The following is a 22771-nucleotide window of genomic DNA, read 5'->3' as shown; positions in this document are numbered from 1 at the left end:
GTCAGCAATTATGAACTAAATGTTCTTTCTGTCACATAGAGACAGAACAATTAGATTCAACTGAACTTCTTCAAACCAACCCAAGCTGTATGTCTGCTATGAAATTGCCATAAATTTTAGTCAATCAATAATAAATTGAAAAGACAATGAAATTGATGTTATATTTTTTTACATGTTCACTGTAGCGGCATATTGTAAGAACTAAAATATGCATACAGGTAGGTCTGTGCTTGGGTGCTGAATGTAACTGACAAAGAACTGACCCAGACATTGCAGACCCTCAACTTTTAATAGCCTTCTTTCTTATGTCTTACAAAAGGAGAGAGTAAGAAAGTACATTTAAAACTTATCAATTAAATTTAAATGTGAGGAAATAAATAAAAAGCACTAACAAAAAGTCTTCTCTCTAATTAGCATTATAATGTGCTTTCAGTATTAGCATAATGCCATGTAGACAACCTGTGATACCTCAGTTAATTACCCACACATTTTTTATTCAAATTCTTATCAGAGGCCAAACCAACACATATTAATTAAAATAATAATAATAACAAATCTGTTTGCTTTCATAGATGACCTTTTGGAAGCAAGGGCAATATAAACTATTTAGAAAATATACTGGATTTACAATTTATAATTTCAGAAATTTAATTTCATTTTTTTTTATTTCGTTACTTTATTCTGCACCTTACTAAGCATTAATAAGCTAGTCAACACACCAGATAGTTACCAAGCTAGGTAAGTACTCAACTGACGTGACTCTTCTAAAGCAAAAGCCAAACTCAATCACTTGAACTACATTGTGGTTATTGTTCCATATCTATACCTCTATCAAAATACAGGTTTATGACTAAACAGCACAATAATAGTACAGTATTTGTCTCTTAATGAGTTCTGTAGAATTTTCCCTGGTTGATAAGGTGGCTCAGATCTCCATTCCCTTACCTATATTTAATATGGAGTTCAGGGGAATGGCTTTCGTATCACACCAAGCAATTCAACCAGGAATGTTGTATGCAAACACCTCCAAGTGCAAAATTGAGATGTAGAATAAGATTTAATACAAGTTGCATTAATATTACATGTGATTTCTAATGTCTGTACCATTTCTGTACATGTAGAAATACTTTGTTTGAATGAAGTTTACTAGCTAATCTAATGCAAAATATTACCTGTGTGGTTCATAGCCAATTTTAATTATCATTTAACTCAATTCAATTCCAGCTTAATGTTATTAAACCAATACATGGTTGTATAGTATAATAATTCACGATCAGGCTACTTGTCTGATAAAAAGACAACGACAATAGGTTCATAGGCAGTGAATACAAGATATGTGCAATGAACAGTAATTGAGGAGAAGTTAATCTATATTTAAGCAATAAATATGAAGTCCTTATATATCATGGGGAGCAAGCACTAGCTTGTCTGGTGTGATCCCAGAGAACAGCTACTGTAGAACAAATTGCAGCTGGCTATGTATCTACACACCAGTCAGCATGCCCATGGGAAAAGGCAATGTGATTCTCTGGGTACTGCTCTGCAGGAATTCTTTTGGTCCTGACATTCATGTCAGTGTTTCTTTGACACATCCCAACTACATAAGCATTGCTGCAGACCGAGTATACCCCTTCCTGGTACCTTTGTTTTTTAACGGTGGTGGAATTCAAACACAATCAAGTTGTATAGATTTTTTCAGTTGTGGAATACTGGACATTTCTCTGCTTTTGTATCAGTGGAGTCTCATTAGTATTGGCAATACCCTACTTTTTTGTCTGGAAAGTGGCTTGAGGCTTGATTCACTCACTTGTCCATTTGCAATTCTGGTTAGATGCTAACTGTAATTCACTGGTCTTGTACTTCTACTCTGCACAATGGCAGTAAAGATGAATCTCATCCCATCTAATTTAAATTCCAGCATTATGTCTGCTCATGACTTCTGTCATTTTGTGTGTGCTCTATTGTTTTAATGTTGGCCATTTTTATGTTTAATTTTCAGTAATTGATGGACCAACCCAGCTTATGATCCGCGATGTCTCAGATACCGTGGCATTTGTAGAATGGACTCTACCCAAGGCCAAAGTGGATGAAATCATACTGCGATATGGAATAGTGGGTTATGGTGAACCCATGACCACATTTCATCTGGAGCCAACTTTGAGTCAATACTCACTACAAGTCTTAAGGCCAGGCTCCAGATATAAAGTGTTAGTTAGCAGCTTTCACAAGGGCAATGAAAGTAGAATAACCTCTGCTGAGTTTATCACAGGTGAGCACACATCATGGAACATAAAACATCACAGATCATCAAGTATTGGTTTGATATTATTGATTTCAGACTGATTTGATTTCTCAAATTACTGCTTTTATTAGGTCAAAGTTAGGTATGATGGACAGCAAAAAACAAGAGAAGTCAGAAAAGATTAGGTTAGGATGAAGAGCATACTAGGATGAAAAGAGTTTTGACAAGAAATGGCTCAGAAGTAAAAATAAAAAATTATATATATATATACTCCAATTCTATCAGTAGAATGTTTTAAAATCTGTTACTATGACACTAATTTGTGCTAAACCACCCTACACTATGGCCATTTTTGCATTGTGACATTGTACATTTAATACCTGATGCTAGGTTTTCAGTTCCTTACCCTTATTTTTTACAGAGATCGATCCACCCAAGCACTTGAGGATACTCTCTAAGACATCCACTTCCCTGGAGCTGGAGTGGGACAACAGCAAGGCTGTTGTGGAGTACTACTATGTTGTGTACAGTACGCTGGCTGGAGATCAGTACAATAAAGTTAGAATCCCTTGTGGCAGTGGAGCAACAACCAAGACCACTCTCACAAGTGAGCTCAACTCATCTTTAAAATCTTACTCTGCTCAGTTCTATTCTTCTTCCTGTCAAAACTATGACTTTCCTATTTATATTTACACATATTGCCAAAATTACCTGACCATTATGGATATTGCATATGTCTGCAAACTACACTGAGCCCTGACCTTATCCCTATGAAAACCATTGGGTTGAACCGAGATGCCAACTCCATGCCAGGCCTTCTTGACAGACATTTTCCCAATAACTTATAATGTGTCTCTGTGGGTTTCCTCTGGGTTTCTTCCTACCTCCCATAAAAACATATCAATTAGGTGGATAGAAAAGAATTTGCCTACTGTATGTGTGAATGTGTTTTTTATCCAGAGTATATTCCACCCAATGTCCACTGAAAATAATTGATTAGTAGAATAAATTCAAAAAAAAAAAAGAATTGCAGAATCCCTATAATATATAAAGAAAGGACTTGGGTGAGATTGCAAACATAGTGAACAGAAGGTAAAGGTTGTGCGATGGTGTAGCCAGAGGCAAAGCACACTAGATACATTGATTTATGTGTTGGCCTGAGTGGGGAAAAAAGGAAGAGTGTGTTGAAGTGCCTTGAAGATTTGTGTGGGCTGTGCTCTTGTGCTCAACTTGGTGAAGTGCATCTTCATCTAGAGGGCAACACTTGTCCGCTGAGTCTGTGTCATAGAAAAAGACAGAGAGACATGATTAGGATGTGGTATTCATCACTTGCCATCTTCTTCATCTTTGTGAGGCATTGCATTGCTGGAAGCGTGGGTAGCTGAGCACCAGGTCCACTATTAGTGCTTGGGCCAATATTCTCCAGTTGTATTATTCTTGTCAACTGTGAAAGGTTGATGGGTATAAAAGAGATATAAAGTCGTAAAGTAATGAGAAGGTTTCCAAAGAACAGCATGCACCAACTTTTTTTTGTTGATACACTGGGGAAAGCTCTTTACTGCTTCCACCTTGTTATTGTGGGGCATCGGCAGTTCACACTGGGTGTGATTTTGCAGTTATTATGACTTTGGCTTAGAAAAAACTCTGAGTCTTAGGTAGTACAGTACTTCCATACCTTGGCTGTTATATAAGTCAATATGCATATAGACATGCCTTTAAGCCCCCATACACTGTGTAAGCAATGCACTTGTGCTCAAGTGTCAGTGAAATGTCCTTAGTAGCACACTAGAGGGTGATTTGTTCCTGTGCCTAAAAGAATTGGTGTATGTTCGTATTCTGATCACTTTCCCGTTCTGTAACTGAAATGTGACCTACTGCAGTCTGTCTATATAACTCAAAACCAAACATATCAAACCTGACGTTATTAGCCTGAACGGGTAATGAATCTTAAATGAATTTAAGTTCCACTGCTACATTGTTGTAATCATTTTCTCCCAATTCTCTATAGCTAGCTTGCCACAATCACATGACAAACATCATCCAGGATGTAATCCACCATATCATCACAAAACTCTTCATGCCACATGCTGTCCATTTCCTTCCTCCTTCTGTCTACCCTGTCTGCCCTTCCTTCATCCTTCTGTCTGCCCATGCCTGCCCTGTCTGCCCTTAATCATGTGGACTAATTGCTAAGTATAAAAAGGGACATGCAGATGGGCCAATGCAGAACGGGTAGCATTGTGGTGACAAAGTTGCCTGCTCATTGTTAACCCGTCCTGTGTTATTAACAGGCCTGGCTGATTTTCTTTTCTTTTTTTGCTAGTAGTTATATTGCCTCCATGAAAAGCAAGAGCACAACCTTTGTATTGTAAGTTGGATCCAGGTGACATTATGTCTATTGTCCATGCAGCTTTGATCCTGTTGATTTACTGCCCTGGGTTACTGCTTCTTCCTACTTTGCTGACTCAGATCGCAACTTCTACAGTAGTTGCTTTCTGCTATGCCTGACTGTTTTATAGTGCTTACAACAAACATTCTATTTTTATGTTGACTGGTTTGATTGTGTTTTTTTTCTTTTATTTATCATAGTGGAGCTTGTAGTTTACCAGGGCTATCACTTAAACATACAATAATACCATTATTGCTTGCTTTAGGTTATTTTAAGAAGATTTTTAAATTGGTTGGCTGTGTGGATTCCTTATTCTTTGTTATTGTGTGTAAATGCCTAATGCTGTCAATTGGCCCATGTCATATGCTCAGCTCAATATCCTTTTTGGTGTGTAGGTGTGAACAGGATGTTTACTGTTCTTATTGATATCAAAGGAAGAAGCTTTTGTTTCACAAGAACATCCTGTTCACATCCACAAACATGTCATATGTGTGCTGCATGCCTTTATATGACTAACAATGAATTAATTAAGATATATGTAGTTTATTGTAGCATATATGTATTGACCCCTATGTGTTTCATATACATATTTCTAATAGTGAAAACACATCTCTTGGTCTCCTGGGTGTGGCGGTCCTGTGTGCTTTTTCTTGTTCAATTTCACTGTGTAAAAGTCCAAAGGGTGGTGTAGTTGATGTTCCCCTATTTTTATCTTTAGGTCTTTCATTAGAGATTTGATCTCACTAACTACTTACACATTCATCACAGATTATATAGTGACATTTAGGAGCCAATATTTTGAAATTATTAACTGTTCTTTTATGGAGAAATCACGCTATTCTCTCTTAGATCTGCAACCAGGCACTGAATATGGCATTGGAATATCAGCTATTCTGGGAACAAACCAAAGCAACCCAGCCACAATGAATGCCAGGACAGGTAACCAACTATCAGTGTAAAACATCAGATACAAGACATTTAACATTCATTTATCCACTAAGCTATTACCTTTTCCCTTTGGTTTTCTTCTTGTATGCACTGTATACCAGCAGTCCAGCTATTAACCTGTACAATGGACCTTATGTTTTCTACTTAGAATTTAGATTTAGAATTAAAGTGATTATTGCTTTCAAGAGTTTATTAGGAAGCCCCAAAGTCTTCCACAGACAGGTGGATTCAGTATTTTAGCCCTGACCATTACATATACATTATTTTTTCGATGCCCTACATCTTTTATCTTCATCGTTATTGTTATTTCCTTTTTTCGCAGGTCTGGACACCCCAATGGATCTGATGGTCACAGCCTCCACAGAAAACAGCATCACTTTAGTCTGGGGCTCTGTCCAGGGACCCATTGAGTATTACAGAGTGAGTTACACCTCAGCTAGTGGTGTGACCACAGAAATAACTGTACCCAGAGATATCAGCAGCACCACTCTGAGCGGCCTGGAGCCTGGTACTGAGTACACTATCACGGTCATGGCTCAGAGGGGCAGACAACAAAGTGCTGCTGCCACAATTGATGCTTTTACAGGTACTCACTGTGGAGATTTTACATACTGAGTAGTTATTTGTTGTATTTTTAGCCTGCAGCCCTGAGAATTCACGTATATGGCTTCTTTTGCCCTACATTATTATGATGATATATTTACAATTTGTCAGGGAATTTTAAATGTCATTTAAATTGTATCTATTTAAATTTAAATGATTGCACTTTTGTTGGTAGGATGCAACTGCAGACATTAATACACAAAACCAGATGCAAAAATGTTACAGTCCAAATGGAGACTCAGTAAAAAGGCACGTACAGTAACTCACAAAAACAGGTGGTGCAGAAAATAAGGCAAATAATCACTAAAACAGGAGGAAAAAAAAGCATCCAAAATAAATGGAGCACAAAAATAAACACATCTAGAGTTCAAACCATAATCCAAAGACACATGTCTTTACAGACCTTTTAATACAGGGGATTAAATTAATTGATATCCAAGGAATAAATGAGATCCAAGAATGGGAAAACTGGCAAAGTTCCAAACCGGAAACCAAACAGAATATGCAAAGGCTTAGCAATATCACCAATTGTAGGAAACTGAGCATATACCTACAGTAGCAAAGCACTGAAACAATGGGGCTTAAGAAAAGGAAAACCAAACACAAATGGGGGACTGGTGAGCGCAATTTAAAGTCTGGGATTTGAACGAGGTGGCCATGTTTGTCAGCTGCTTTGAATGTAATCATTTTGTCCTGAGGAATTACTGTGGAGTGAATCATTGGTGTAGTACTGAAATGTTTAATGGTTTAAATGTAAAAATTCATATCCAAGATAGCCATTACCATTTTAGGTTAATCATTTAAATTGTTCTTCTACTGTACCATCAGTTTTTTTGTTTTTGACATAGGTTTTAGCACTTACACATTGATAAACCATTTAATTGCTAGCCTGTTTTCTTCTGAAAAGTCAACAGCTTATCTTTAGGTTATTTCTATATTTTGGTATGTTTGATGAGGTTATTTTTTATCTTTTTTTTCTACTCTTATTTCATCTCCAGTCTTCTTTTTAAAAAAAAAAAAAAAAAAAACACTCATGCATGTATGTTTATTTGCTTGTACATTGTTTTTAGCCCTAGATCTTCAATTACAGGAGAGTTGATTCCACAAGCAAACCAATAATATTGAATATCTATCATTTCAGGCTTCCGGCCCGTGAGTCAGCTCTACTTCTCAGACATCACATCTGACTCCTTAGCTGTAACATGGAGTGCTCCAGCCCCACCTGCCGATACTTTCAAGGTGCACTACTCTACAGATGATTCCAGCGAGGAGTCTGAAGTCGTGGTGGATGGTTCCAAAACTAGGACAGTGATTTCAGGCCTTCTACCTTCCACAAAATACATTGTCTCTCTAGTTACCATGCATGGAGACTCAGCTTCAGAGCCAGTTACAGGCACCATTGTCACAGGTACAACGTGGTTCAGCATTGGGGTAACACCTAATCTACTGATTTACTTTATAATAATAGATAATAAAAGATGTACCAGGACAAACTTTTTTTTTTTCCAACCATATTTATTTTAGAAAAATCTATTTCTATGTTATAAGACAAATGCTGGAAGACACACAAAACCCATCTGAAAATTCTGTGTTATCTGCAACACATTTTACACAATAAACAAAAATTAACAATGACAATGTTTACTGCAGAATGTCCATTTGAATTCATGCTAACATCACAGTCTCTCATGCAAGCCAATATTTTACTGACTTAATATTAAATCTAAAATATTGGCCTTGTATTACATTTCAATATTACTTTCATTTTATCTAATGAAAGTGTTTCCAATCCTCATTCTGGTTCCCCTGAGCTCCAGGAGTTAGTGCTGGCACTGTTCTAACATACCAAACATAACTCAGCAGCTCATTTACAAGTGCAACATGAGAGTAAAATGAGAGCTTAAGAACGATGCATCAGAGTAATTGTTGCAATGTTTCAGTTGAGAACCAGGATGTGCAGTGATATTATAGACAAAACAGACTTAGAGAGCTTTAGAGATATTTTGATGCAGATTATTATAAAACAGGATGGTAGCTTTGTTTAGAGATTTGTCTGTGTCTCCTTGATCAGTGGATAAATATATGGGTTGGTCTTTTGCTGGTGCTTTTTGACTTTAAGCAAAGTGTCTTTGACTTACAGTATTATCATGACTGTGTGTGTGTGTGTGTGTGTGTGTGTGTGTGTGTGTGTGTGTGTGTGTGTGTGTGTGTGTGTGTGTGTGTGTGTGTGTGTGTGAGGGACCTGATATGCTTAGACATGGGTATCGAAACTTCTCTGCAAAGAATCGTTGTACAGTAACTGCAGATTGCAGTGAAGCAGTTGCCTCATCTGATTTTACCTCTTTAGCCAATTGATCTTGATCTTCATTTTGCTATCAGGCTCATGCTTGGCCAAATTCTACAGGCCCTTACGGATAAGATTGGATACCCTTGTACTAAGCTATTGGCCCACATTTAGACAGTGAGATGTGCAAAAAAGTGTAAATAAATTGGAAGTGCACTTAATAACATAAACTTTTTGCTTTTATAACCAATTAGTGACAACCAGTTTTGTCCATGTACAGTATATTGTCTAAAAAAACAGCTGTAAATTAACCCCGGGAACATTGTTCTGAGCAGTATTGTTTTAACACAAAAAAAGAAGCTGTAGTCACAGATTGGTACAATGTTATCTTCTACCTTTAGACCTTATAATCTTTGCTGATTGTTTTTTTGAATGCATAATGATTCAATATAAAAAACTTAATGTAAGCATTTTAATGCATAATAATTGAAACATTTTGAATTAATTAAGTTAAAATTGATTTAAATGACCATATCAGCATTTTTCCAAATGCACTGAACTTATGTTCTAAATATTGTACAGAAACTGTTTGCCAAATCACTGCCAGCCAACATTTATTCTGATGCTATTAAGAGCTCACAGAACAAAGAAATCAGTGATTCCCTACAAATGCAATATCTATATATGCATCCAGATGGGTGTCATACTAATGGGAATTTGAAGCTGTTGTGGGGTCATTATGCTGGCTTAGTGTTTATCTAGAGGGAAGGTGTACTTCTTCTAGCTCCATCTGTATCATATAATCAAATATTTCTACCCTTATGTGAGTGTCTTCCAGAATGACAATGTCACCCATGGGCTCACTGCTTTGTTGTTCGAAATTGATGTGTGTCACCAGATGACAAACCACTATGGACAATTTTTGAGGGACATTCTAGACTGCACTCTGTACCACCATCATCAAACAGTAACTGAGGGAAGACTGTAGAATCTATACCAGTGCCTGAACATGGCCCACTGCTTATAGGAGTGGGCTTGTCATCCTAATATTACTCAAATACAAAGTCATTTATTACATTATGCTTATTGAAAAATAAATCCCACTACTCTACAAGAATTTATTCTATTTATATTTCTAAAACTATTTCTAGTATTACTAGAATTTCTAGTATCTAGACACTTAACCGCTGAATTTAAAATAGTATTAATAAACATAATACCCCATTAGTTGTAAAATGTTTTTGCTTTCTTCGCATTTCTCTGTATTTAACACTGACTATATCTATCTCTGCTTTAGGTATGGACCCTCCCAGAGAAATCATTATCTCATACATTTCTGAGGATTCAGTAATCATATCATGGGCTCAGCCACTTGCTCAATTTGATTACTACAAAATGTCCTACCAGTCTGCTAGAGGTATGGTCACTTATGCACCCACTACATCTTATTATACAGTAGCAACCTGTTTCGAAGCAAAGACATGGAAAGTTTTGTTTTTCACCACAGGGCAAATGGACAGTGTGCTGATTCACAAGGATGTGACAAACTATACTCTGTCCAGACTCCATCCAGCAACAGAATATCAGATCAAGTTAAAAACAGTGCGTGGAAGCCAGGAGAGCAAGCAAATCAGCACCAGTGTCTTTACAGGTACAGTATAGTGACTATTTCAGCAAAAAGTGTCACAGAACCACATGCTTTGACGGTTGCTTCACTTGTGTTGGAGGCCAGAAGACTCCATCACCTTGTGGTTAAATTTAAGATATCTCAACAATGTTAAATGACCCAATTCTCTAAATCAATTACTTTTTCCAGAGCACTCATTGTAGCAGTAATATTTACACCAGATGGTGACTATCTGACCCTCAGATCAACTATTCATCTGCACAGGAAAAAAACATGAAAAACCCACTTACATGTTTTGTGATATTTCCTATTGGTAAAATGTTTACAAATAAAACCTTTTTAAATTTGAATTGACATTTCAGCTAAATATAGTATTGCAAATGCACTGATTCAATCTTATGCATAAAGATTTGTGGCGCAGACACATTAGACTGTATAATTTCTTCCACAATCTCTGTTCATTTAGAAAATTGTGATCTTCCCCAGGATGTTAATCAAAACAAATTAGTTTCAACCTGGAGAGATGTGCTATATTTAACCATTTCTGAAAATCCTTGGCACATGAAAAAACAAGGAAAACATCAGACCCCATCCAGTCGTGCAAAACTGCATTCTACAGACATATTTTTCATAAACTACACTAAACATATTTATTTATTTTTAACTGCAGCCATGGACATGCCAATGGAACTGATGGCACTGAATGTCACTCCACAGGGAGTATTGTTGCGCTGGACTCCTCCACGCTCCAGTGTGGATAATTATGTACTCACCCTCACACGCAGCCAAGGTGGGTGGAAATAAAAAGATAGTGAGAGCTGGAGAAAGAGGGAACAGAGTGAGGGAAAGCAAGTCATAGCAGAGGATAAGAGTAAAACTGAAAAGGGAACATGGAAAGAGAAAGATGTGAAAACAGAGGAAAAGCATGTGTGAAAAAAGGAAAGTAAAAAATTGAAAAAGAGAGAGAGACAGATGGTAAAACTGAGCAACAGAGAGAAAGTGAGTGAGATAATAAATAGATTACTGCCAGTAAGCACAGCTGCACCATTCTGTGCCACAACAATATTGACTCTAAACTGCTTGTTAAATTTCTATTTTTGTTTGTTTGTTTTTTGTTTGTTTGTTTCCTTAATTGCTCATTATACACAATGATTTTCAACTTAGAAAATCATTAACTCAACAAAATAGGGTGTCATGTGGGATAGAGTTGCCATCTTGCAGCAACTCTAAGTTTCTTGAGTTTCTCTGCATGTTCTCTCCAGGCATATGTGGGAATCTTGGGGTTTCCTACCACCTCTGATCTCCTCCCCACTCTCAAAATCATAAAACATAGCTAAATTGGTGACAGTATCAACTGTTACTGTAAGAGATGCAGTGGTGGATCAAGCAGTTAAGGCTTTGGTTTGTTGTTCAGAGGAATAGGGTCCAAGCCACAGCACTGCTAAGCTGCTATTGTTCGGCCCTTGAGCAAAGGCTCCAAAGGTTCTATATCAAGGCTTACCCTGTTCTCTGACCCCATCTTTTAAAGTTGGGCTGTTCAAGAAAAGAATTTCACTGTGCTGTAATGTATATGTGAGAAAATATATAATAAAATGTATTATACAAATAAAATATATAATGAATTGAATTGAGTGTGTGTGTAAATGTGAGTGCTCTATGATGGATTAGCTTATCATCGTGTTTTATCATCCTTACTGTATCTCACTCATCCTTGCACCCAGTGTTTCTGGGATAAGCTCAGGGTCAGCTGTGACGAGGATAAAACCATTTTTGATGATAAATCAATATATTTTTAACTTACAATGTTATACAGCATATAGTGATTTACAGCTGACAAATCAAGTGTTGAAGCTTATCTTTTTCTTCTAACTAGTGACAGCAGAAACATTTCTAGTGGAAGGGAACAAGCAGGAACATCAGCTGAGTCAACTTATCCCCAGTACTCCCTACTCCATTGCTCTTTATGCCACCAAGGGCCCTTTAACCAGCGGCACTGTGATTGCCAGCTTCATCACACGTGAGTCTCTGTAACTCAAACACATGTATCCACATCTTCACAGCTTGACACTGTTCATCTTTATAATTAATGTCTGCATAATTAATTAATGCTCATGTTGATGTCAAGTAACAGAAACAATATTATTAAGAGTTGGAAAAAAGACAAAATTTAGATGCATATGGTTTGAAATATAAGTTCTCCCTGAAGATACCTGCAAATAATTGCACAATCATTGCAATTTGTAATCTTATTAATTGGCACAATGCCAGTCCAGAGCAAAACAGAAGTGACAACAGAATGGAGTAGTAGACTGACAAACAAAAAGAACCTTGAAAAAAATACAAGACAATAAGTGACAATAAGTAATCAGTATGTGATTTTCTGAAATTCCTTGTCAGTGTATGTGCAGGTTTTTAATAAAAGTAACAGATTGAAAATGGAATAAAGTGACTGCAGTTATAAGATCCAGTAGTCGTACGTAAAGTGACAAAAAATAGTAAATGGAATAAAGTGACTGCAGTAATAAAGTGAGCAGTTGAATGCAAACAAAACTGTCCTGTAGACAAGTGGTCCTTGTACAGAGCTTGTAGAGACCTGTATCGAATGCCAGAGGACAGGAGAGCAAACAGATGGTGGTCTGGGTGTGATGTGTCCTTGATGATGTTATTGGTTCTACTGAGGTGTCCAGGGAGGGTAGTGAGCAGCCTGTGATTATTTGGGCTGTGTTAATTATCCTTTGGAGGGCTCTCTTTTCTGCTGGAATGCAGCCAGAATACCACACCGAAAAGCAGTATGCCAGCAAGCTTTCAAAGGTGGATCGGTAAAAGGACTCCATCAGCTTACACTCCTGAATGTTTTTCCTGAACACTCACAGGAAGTGTTCCAGCTGCTGTACCTGATTTGTTGTCTAAGCACTACATTGCCAGTTTCTGGACCTCATTTCTGTTGGCTGATTCATCACATTCCTGAGATGAGTCCAATCACTGTTGGGTCATCCACAAACTTGAAGATGCCTTTGGTGAGTTGGTGCAGGAGTACAGTCATGTGTGTACAAGGAGTAGAGTATTGGGCTCAGCATACAGTCCTGTAAAAAGCTGGAGCTTAGTGATGGTGAAAGAGCTGGTCGGCATCCAGTCGACAAGGAAGAGCTTGGTCGACATCCAGTGACTCAGCTGCTCTGACATCTATAGAAGGAACCACCTCTGCGCAAGAAAGGAAAGGAGACTTTTCCTGAAAGATGGTGGGAACAGTTGAACAGTGCTAGTAGCTCTGATTGTGTGAGGTGCAGTGTGAGGAGTGATCAGAGCTTTGAGGTAAGAGGGAGCTGGTCCATTTTTGGTTTTGTTTGGCAAGCATCAGTGTTTTGAATCTGAGGCGTGCAGCAACTGGAAGCCAGTGGAGGAAGCACAGAAGTGTAGTGGTGTGAAGAACTTAAGCAGGTTGAAAAAATTCAACAATACTGCTTTCAACTAACAGTGGACATGTATTGCAAAATGTACAAAAAGGTTAAAACAATAAAAAAAAAGATTCAAGATTAATATTAGACTTATATTTAGAAGTGTTTGTCTTTATCCACAATGAACAAGCCTGAGGTGACTGAGGTGACCGTGGCAAGGACAAGCTCCCTTAGATGGAAGTGAAAGAAACTTTAAGAAGAACCAGATAAAAAATTGAAGCTTATTCTCATTTGGGTGACACTGGAGGGTGTGATAAACTTTTATAAACACCCGAGAGTGTTATTATGAATAATGTCTTTTCTACAGTCATATACAGTCTGACAATTGTGTCTTGATTAGGAGGTTGTTGTCCTCAGAGACACATAATGTCTCTTTGAATGTTCAATCAAGAAGCAGAACACAACTGGAGATGGAACAATCAGTGAATGCCTTGGGATGGGTAGAAAAAGAAGAAAGTAGAGAGGAATTATCATAGCTACCGTTCATAATTTTAACCAGAACTAGATAAAGTAATAATGTGTATCTACTGGAGCACATGGTTGTAGGATGTATTGTGTGTATGCCTGGCTAATCTTGTTTTAAATACAAAAACTCTACCACCTTTAGTAGATTTTGATATTCTGGGATATTCTGATATTCTCAGAAGTGCTGAGTATTGTGATCTCGAAGAGCTTGAAAGATTGTAGCATGTTGAAAGACGTGTTAGATACATGGGAGCTAAACCATTAAGAGCCTTGTATGTACGTAGAAGCAGTCTGCAATCAATTCTAAACTTACCAGGTAGTCAGTAATAGAGATGATAAAATTGAGGTTATATGATCACATTTTTTTGTCCTAGTGAGAACTCTGGCAGCTGCATTTTGCAAACTGTAGCCTATTTGTTGAAGGTGCAGGACAACCACCTATAGTAGTAATGCATTACAATAGTCCAGTTTAGAGGTCATGAATGCATGAATTAGCTTCTCAGCTACAGATACAGATAGGATGTTACTTAGCATGGCAATATTTCTAAGTTGGAAGTAGGCTCATCTTGTAATATGGGCGATATCATTTTCAAGACAAGTTGCTGTCTAATATAACACCCAGATCTTTCACTGTTGGGCTACTAATAACAGTACAACCAGTACTCTGTTAACCTGGACAATTTAGATATTTCATTTGGTTTTGATGAGATATATACCTTGGTGTAAGGGAAGCATGTGTATTGGAAAAAAAACTCAGCGTTCCTAAAACTGACCCTTGAGGGAGTCTATTTTTCACTGCTATTAAAGTGAAGGATTCTCCATTTAAATCTACAAAATGGTAACGCTCAGACAGGTAGGATCTAAACCATCTTAATTCCTGAACAAGATGTTTGTGACCAAGAAGTGAGTTTGTGTGATATGATTGGGCTTGAAACCTAACTGAAAATCTTAAAATATCTTGTTCTCCTATAATAAGGAGCACATTTGAACAGACACAAATTTTCGAATATTTTAGACATACACGGGAGGTTTTAAATAATTTGATAATTCATTAGAATCTAAATTAGGTTTCTTAACAAGGAGCTTAATAACAGCCAACTTCAAGGATTTAAGCATGTGATATAAAGATAACAAGGAGTTCATTATATTGACAAGAGGCTCTCCAGCTGTATGCATCACTTCTTTCAGTAGTTTATTTGGAATGGGATCTTACAAACATGTTAATTTAGCTGTACAGTAGTAATACAGTAAGTTGATAGCTCTTCCTGTCCTATACTTGTAAAGCGCTGTGGAGCTTCAGGCAGGACTGGATTTGCTTTTGCTAATACTTTTTGTCTTATCAGTGAAGAAATTTGAAAAGTCAACAATTGCTTTGGTTCTTCTATGTTTTTTTCTTCTTACTATAAACTCCAAAGGCTTGTCTTTTAATGTAGGGTGCTTCTCAATGCTCTGAAGCAGTTTTGCCTTATTTGATAGCCTGTTGCTACATATTATGGAGCATCATGATTGGTGTATTAGGATCACCTGGCTGAATAAACCCATATTTTAATTAAGTACGTCTCCTAATTTCCTATTAAATGTAGCTCTCTTTTTCTTGGCGCTTTTTTCCGTCTCATCACTGGGTCTTTTCCCCTTTAAAAGTAGCAAAGTAGCTCTCCAAAGACATTTGTTCATTTACTCATTTTACCTAGTTTGTGGACTTAATTTTTGGTATCATGTAACTGTATTTGTCAAGCACATCAAGAGGAACAGACAGAGGCTTGCTGATAATGTTCTTTAAGGAATTCACATCATCTATGCACTTGCATATATACCTCTAAGTCTGTGTTGCTGTTGTATGTAACAGCTTCTGAATATATTTCAAACTGTGCGCTCAAAAAAGGTCCCAAAACCGCTGAGAAGATTCTCACCAATGGGTGGGGGCAGGGTGCAGTCTTTTAATCACTCTGAATGTTTGTGTAAGCTTACAAGATTAAAGCCCCTGGCAAAAATAAAACATCCATTGGGGTATACTCTCTGTAGCTCTGTAGAATTCGCTTACCATTTTGGCACCAGGTGGAATGTGAACTGTGACAATGAGAATGGTAGTAAATGCATGAGAGGCAGTATGGCTGGCATTTACGATGTATTCTTGAATCTATAGAATAAGGAAAGCAAGTTAACATGCAAAAAGCGATAGTAATTTAACTGATGAAGGAATATATGTTATTTTTAACTATTAATTAAAAATTCATTTTTGATAGCCTATTAATAGTATTTGCCATTAGGGGGAAGCTAGTTAGCAAACTAATTACAACTTTAATAGTCCTTGACTTGTAAAGCAAGAAGCCACTTGTATGACATATTTGACACATACATTATGCAAAAAAAAATAATCAACAAGCAAGTACATTTTGCAAAAAAAGCTGTATTGGCTTCTTGAATTGAGCAAATGCTTTCAGGGACATTCAAACTGAATCTCAATCAACCAGCCCTCCCAGAAGTTTCTCATTAAGCCTTGTGGATTAGAGGAAATTAATTAGCATGTAAAAGTGCACCTACAGGCTTAGCAACAGAATGTACAAATGCCTGACAGGGTTTGCTGGTTTCATTTGACTTCAGACAGATTTTTGATATTTGTATTAATGCCAGCTTAATTTTTAAAAAAAAAAAAAAAAATACACTTAAAGCATAGTGGATTTAGATACTCTCAGACACTGCTAAAATGTAAAAAGTGCAGAATAAACATTCCCGTGATTTTCTGTAATATATGGACTGTCCTACAGGGGATTTTAAGATGTTGAAATATGTCGTTATGGCATTTATAGCAGAAAGTGTAGCATATGAGAATTTGCATATAATTGATATGAAAACATAAAACCAACTTCATGCCTCCCTCTGGAGGAATGTTGCCTGTCTTCAGCATTTCAATTACTGTACTGCTTTAATAGTTGTGAAGATTAAAGGCTGTGGTTATGAATATGAATGTACTCAGCAGGCATATTATCATCTGCTTCATGGGCATTCATTTGCTCAGCATTTCAGCCTTGTACTTAAAATAAGGTCAAAATTGGTTGTGGATTTTCTGTGATATGTTATGTGATGATATGAATGATATGTTCGTGTTTTTTTTTTTAATAAGTTTATAAGCCCACAAAAAAAAGCAGTCCAAGGTGATGTGATGTGCAAAAATGACAGTAGGTTGTGTAGGTTGACACTTACTACTGCATAGAAGGTAGTATTTAGTAATTAGATTCATAATATTTATGGGACAGTTTGCACCCGAGGGCCTACAAGCCCGTGTATAATTCAACAACATGTTTATATTCCAACTAGGGGAGATAACACAGTGGATTATGTTTACACAAACACAAAAGGAGAGTCTAAAGCTGTCCACTGGCCCACCTCAGACTCAGGTCAGACCCCTGTGCTGTTAATCTCTGTTTATTACCTGCTGATGAAAACTTGTTTGAACATTACAAGACTGATTTTAGAGTAAACACATACAGAGTAAAATACATTACCTGTCACTGGAAATATTAAGTGTGGGTAGGATGATATCAATTAAATCATGATGAGGTCATTTAGGTCTTAATGGCCATGATTGCGTTTGGATCAGGTTACAAAGTGGTGCTACAGGCAGCAAGAACCTCTCCAATAGCATCAAGAAAACCAAGGCCGCCTACACAAAGACTATACAACAACAATTCAATACAGTGCATGTGTCAAGGGATCATTAAGTTGACACTAGTCGTAAGTGATGCTGCACCTCATCAGCAGCAATGAAGAGTCAGCGTACAGGCAGTAATGAGGTGGTGGAACAGCTCTCAATGGATTAAATGAAAGAAATGACTATTGACTTTAAGAGGACATGTGGTAAAAATGGCTTACTACACAACAGCTCAACTGTGGAGTCAAAATTTGCTTGGTATGCATATTAAATAAGATCTCCTCTAGATCCCCAACACACCTGTTTAGCCAAGAGTGCCTTCCCACTTCCTGTAGACAACTTCCATATCACCGCCTATAAGGGCTAAACAGACAGTTTCCTGAGAAGCTTTATCAGTGCAAACCCTGAGAACAGCTGAGGAGATCAGTGCATTGATCAGATGGTCATCAGCATTGTTGATGTCCCCACACAGCCTGCTCTTCACCCTCTGGCCACCTGTACATCACTACCACGAAACTCTTAAACAGCTTCTTCCATGAGGCAGTCAGCATGCAACCATCAATGTACACCTATGGGACACTATTTTGCAGTCAGCCGACACTTTTTACTTGATATTCCTTGCTGCATTTCTTTTCACACTAAAAGGTTTACAGACAAACCCTTCTCTCTGGCTCGTTAGCATGCTTCATGTTATCTACAATGGTAGGGTGTGTTTTATTAAACTCTTCCGGTTTCAGAGCTGAGCTGACAACTCTTTCACACTTAGAATGCATTCTAACAATTGGTACATCCTTTTACAGTGTAATAAGTACACAGATTTATTATTTCACACATATATTGTACAAATCTATTTACTGTTGTCATGAACAGTGTAGCCTAAAAGGGATTGAACATGGAACTTTAATTTGTAACCTGTGAATGGCTCTTAATTGAAGTGCATTTTGACACTTTCTTGGCTAGACAAATAAAATATCCTAAAATTAATAATGTCCTGGAGCAATTTTGGCTTTAAGTATGAAAAAGATGATAAATCAGTTAAATCAATTTCATGCAGCCGAGGATGGCTCTAAACCATACAAGATGTCACCATAAGTGAACAGTACACATTAAACTAGTCACAACTGCATAGGTGAAGATAAATTGTCCTGTGTGTGAGACCTTAAAGCTTTTGTTCCATAGCCATGGACGCTCCCCTGAATCTGACTGCTAGTGAGGTCAACCATCGTAGTGCCCTCATCTCATGGCAACCGCCCATTGCAGATATCGACAACTACATGCTGACCTATAAGTCGAGCGATGGAAGCCGCAAAGTGAGTACCAAATTGTAATGGTAATTATAATGTATTCCATTAAACAGCTGTATATACAGTATAAACTATTTAAAAATAATAATAAATCTTCTCATTTTAACAGTTCACCTGTTTAAAACATGCCTATGTTACATTCAAAATGTCCACCAAAGACACTAATATATTGATACTAATTATATTGTGTTTAGAATCTTTTGGACAATATTAGAAAATGGTCTCAGAAACATCATAATGTAGTTTGCTCTCCATTACTCTTTCTCTTTCCACACTATGTTTGATATCATTGCCTCACCCATTTACAGCATTTCATGATTTCTGCGAATATAGTCAATACTTGACCCAGTCCTGCTGATTGGCCAGAGGGTGTCAGTAATGCACAGTGAATGAACGCAAGACTGAAGTAACAAAACCCACATAACAATGTCCTCCCATCTTGTTGAGTCCATTCCATTCCTTACCAACATTTATGATGTCACTAAAATATCTTAGAAACTAATGTGTTTTCATCATAAAACTTCAGGAATAAGATATAATGCATTCTAACAATATATGACACATATTTCTATTATATATATCTAATGTAAATGTAAATTAGTTTGAACAACAGCATTCAAATGTAATTTTAGTGTTTGTTGTTGCATAAATGCACTTTGTTTAAATTGTGTGTCACTTTTATTAGCTTTATCCAGCTCAAGGTCAGGGTACAACCGTGCAAAATTACAACTGCACAATAAACTAGAGTAGTGGTAATATATATATATATATATATATATACATACATACATACATACATACATACATACACACACATATATATATACATACATAATGGTGTTGGTGTGCATGTGATCATTTTAAATTAGCCATGTTTTTGTTTAAACAAATGCAGGAGCTAATTCTGGATGCTGAGGACACATGGATCCGCCTGGAGGGGCTGGCTGAGACAACAGAGTACACAATTAGATTGCAGGCAGCCAGAGGCCTTGAGACCAGTGCCATTGTCTCTACATCATTCACAACTGGTACCTCACCTTCACTCACAAACGACATGATTAATTAAATAACTTAATCCTTAACTTAAATTAAATTCCACCTGCCTAATATCTTAAGCAGCTAGTCAGGAACCTGCACAATAGTAATTTCAGTTGCTGACCAGAAGCTCATGTTTTTATAACTTAATATTTGAGCATGATAAAAGTTTACATTTAATATTTCTCTCTAAATCTCTCTAAGGTCTTAAGGTACTGTCCTACAGAATGGATATTAATTTAACTCTTGTTTTTACTTTTCTGCTTAGGCAACCGGCTATTTGCTCTTCCACAGAACTGCGCTCAGCATCTGCTAAATGGTGAGCTCCTCAGTGGAGTTTACACTGTCTACATCAACCGTGACCCTAGTCAGGGTGTACAGGTCTATTGTGACATGACTACTGATGGTGGTGGCTGGATTGTAAGTGTCTTGAAATTATATAAATCCTATTAGAAACTTAGAAAGTTCTATTAAATGCCTTGTATTTATGTTTCAAATATCCATTCTAAAAAGCGACCCAAACAGACTAGAAGGTTTCAGCATAGACGTTAGAAGCGATCATATTGGGCGTTCGGCACATCATTACATTTTTTTATGCAAACTGTCTCCTAAGTGGGGTCTGGAAGAGGATCACCTGAGTGATATATTTGATTTGTTGTAGGTGTTCCAACGTCGCCAGAATGGCCTGACTGATTTTTCCAGGAAGTGGAGTGAATATAGAGCAGGATTTGGGAATCTGGAGGATGAGTTCTGGCTGGGTGAGATTACATTACCATTTGTATCAGTGTTAAGACTACTCTTAAATACAGCAAAAAAAGATGTTTAGGATTCTGAATGTTTAGGTCATGGTAAAAAAAAACGTCTTTTTACCTTTGAAAGACAGGTAGGGTTTAAACTTGCCTTCCCATTTATACCAGTCACCCATGTGCATAGAAACTAGACTTTATTCATATGTTCATTTTCTTTAAGTTTACTTTGTATTAGCAAAGCCATTATCCTATCACCTCTTGTATATACAAATGTATACAAAAGTAATTTGTTGAGATGTGTTAGTCATTCTAATTTCTTATTCTTTAGTTATCTATTTCTCTGTGCATGAAGTCAGAGTAGTGTTTTTGTGATTGCCTCATGCCACGAGTTCATAATCTGTAATGATGATTATTAATGCTGCTTCCAGGTTCATCCATTTAAACAACTCTGTAATTGTCTTCATCAAAAATCCAATTTGACAATAAACTACTGAACCCATTTTGTTTGTATTTGAAGGCATAAATATTCTTTGTCTTATAATGAGATTTGCAATGAATATACAGTATACATTAAGATTCTTTGGAGAATAAAGAAAGACTCACATGGGTCAGAATTATAAGCAAAAAGAAAATCTTAGAATAGACAGAAAAAAATGTAAAAATAGAACCATAAAGAGAAAAATGTCCAATATCCTAATATCCACTGCAATATTATTTGATATATAATAATAATAAAATATAAAATAATTATCGTAGTTTTCCTGTTTCACTTTTCTCAGTTCGAAGGTCATTTCTTTTCGTCTTATCTCTTGTTTCTTGCTAATTCTGGTGCAGGGTAATGTTAGACCTTCCCGTGAACCAAAACACCACCAATCAATTACCCAGTATAAGTGCATGCTGGCACTCCTCCAGAGACTCAGCAGAACATCTTTAAAATAAAATTGTTCAGTTGTGTACTATGAACATAATTTAGAGTGACTCAGAGTATCCACTCAAGCACATGAAACAGATTTACCTCTTTTTAAACATTTTTAGTAGAATTTATCTTTACCCCATTGTGTGTTTTTAAAAAATGTGTTATTAAATTTCATAAAGTTTCCAGAAAGCTCTAGGTATTTCACACATAGAAGAGATGTTTTTCATCCGAACATACAAATATCTCTAATAAAAGAAAAATATTGTAAAGTACATGCCCATGGCCAGATAAATTTTTCAGTATAATAATCACTTCTACAAATCAGCATGCTGTTATTGATGTACACCACATTTTTTTGCATAGAAAACTTATTTGGCTTTGGTTGTAAAGTGTAGAGGTACTGTACTTGATTACCCTGCTTTTTTGTGACTTTATGCAGGATTGGAGCATCTTCACAAGATTACAGCTCAAGGACGCTATGAGCTGCGCATTGACATGAGAAATGGCCAGGAGGCAGTATACGCCAACTATGATAGGTTTTCTATTGGAGACTCCAGAAGCCTCTACAAACTAAGGATAGGGGAATACAATGGCACTGCTGGTAAGTGGGTGACTCTTTCTGCAAAACAAGAAAAGATTGGGAGCTGTGTGTGTTTGGCTTTGGAGAAAATTTGATGCTCTGAGTTTCTTTTGTTATCCTCCATGCATCCCATTCATATCCTCTGTATTTCAATCAGCTGCGTATCATTCTCTATAGCATAGCAATGTTTGTGAAAATAGCATTTTGTGTTGTATTTGTACTAGGTGACTCTCTGAGCTACCATCATGGTCGACCTTTCTCCACTAAAGACAAGGATAATGACAATGCTGTGACTAACTGTGCACTTTCCTACAAAGGAGCCTGGTGGTATAAAAACTGTCACAGAGTCAACCTAAATGGCAAATATGGAGAGTCCAGACACAGTCAGGTAAATATCTAAGATATTGAGATAAAATATATTGAGTAGCTGGTTTTAATTGTATGCACATTTTGCATGTCTTTAATATCATCTTTTGCTTTATTTCAAACACCTATAGTCCAGTTTAATAGGTGCTGGGTTTTACA

The 22771-nt window shown here is 36.9% G+C and overlaps 1 protein-coding gene across 3 annotated transcripts in view; it reads left to right on the top strand.

Annotated features, from left to right (window-relative positions):
* Positions 1 to 22771, top strand: part of tnr (tenascin R (restrictin, janusin)) — a 111047-nt gene that overhangs the window by 82936 nt on the left and 5340 nt on the right. For 2 of the 3 annotated variants that reach the window (XM_047821670.1, XM_027133118.2), the window contains exons 7-21: positions 2000 to 2269; positions 2664 to 2849; positions 5481 to 5570; positions 5902 to 6165; positions 7324 to 7590; positions 9764 to 9883; positions 9974 to 10117; positions 10764 to 10883; positions 11967 to 12110; positions 18842 to 18972; positions 19862 to 19994; positions 20270 to 20421; positions 20663 to 20759; positions 22106 to 22267; positions 22471 to 22634. In XM_047821670.1, coding sequence (XP_047677626.1) covers positions 2000 to 2269; positions 2664 to 2849; positions 5481 to 5570; positions 5902 to 6165; positions 7324 to 7590; positions 9764 to 9883; positions 9974 to 10117; positions 10764 to 10883; positions 11967 to 12110; positions 18842 to 18972; positions 19862 to 19994; positions 20270 to 20421; positions 20663 to 20759; positions 22106 to 22267; positions 22471 to 22634 — 2444 coding nt within the window. The remainder of the gene's footprint in view (positions 1 to 1999; positions 2270 to 2663; positions 2850 to 5480; positions 5571 to 5901; positions 6166 to 7323; positions 7591 to 9763; positions 9884 to 9973; positions 10118 to 10763; positions 10884 to 11966; positions 12111 to 18841; positions 18973 to 19861; positions 19995 to 20269; positions 20422 to 20662; positions 20760 to 22105; positions 22268 to 22470; positions 22635 to 22771) is intronic. The other variant, XM_027133138.2, reaches the window with a different exon arrangement.

This window comes from Tachysurus fulvidraco, chromosome 1 (assembly GCF_022655615.1).
Source record: "Tachysurus fulvidraco isolate hzauxx_2018 chromosome 1, HZAU_PFXX_2.0, whole genome shotgun sequence".
NCBI lineage: Eukaryota > Metazoa > Chordata > Actinopteri > Siluriformes > Bagridae > Tachysurus > Tachysurus fulvidraco.
Note: the sequence above shows the minus strand (reverse complement) of the source record. Positions and strands in the feature narration are given on the sequence as shown.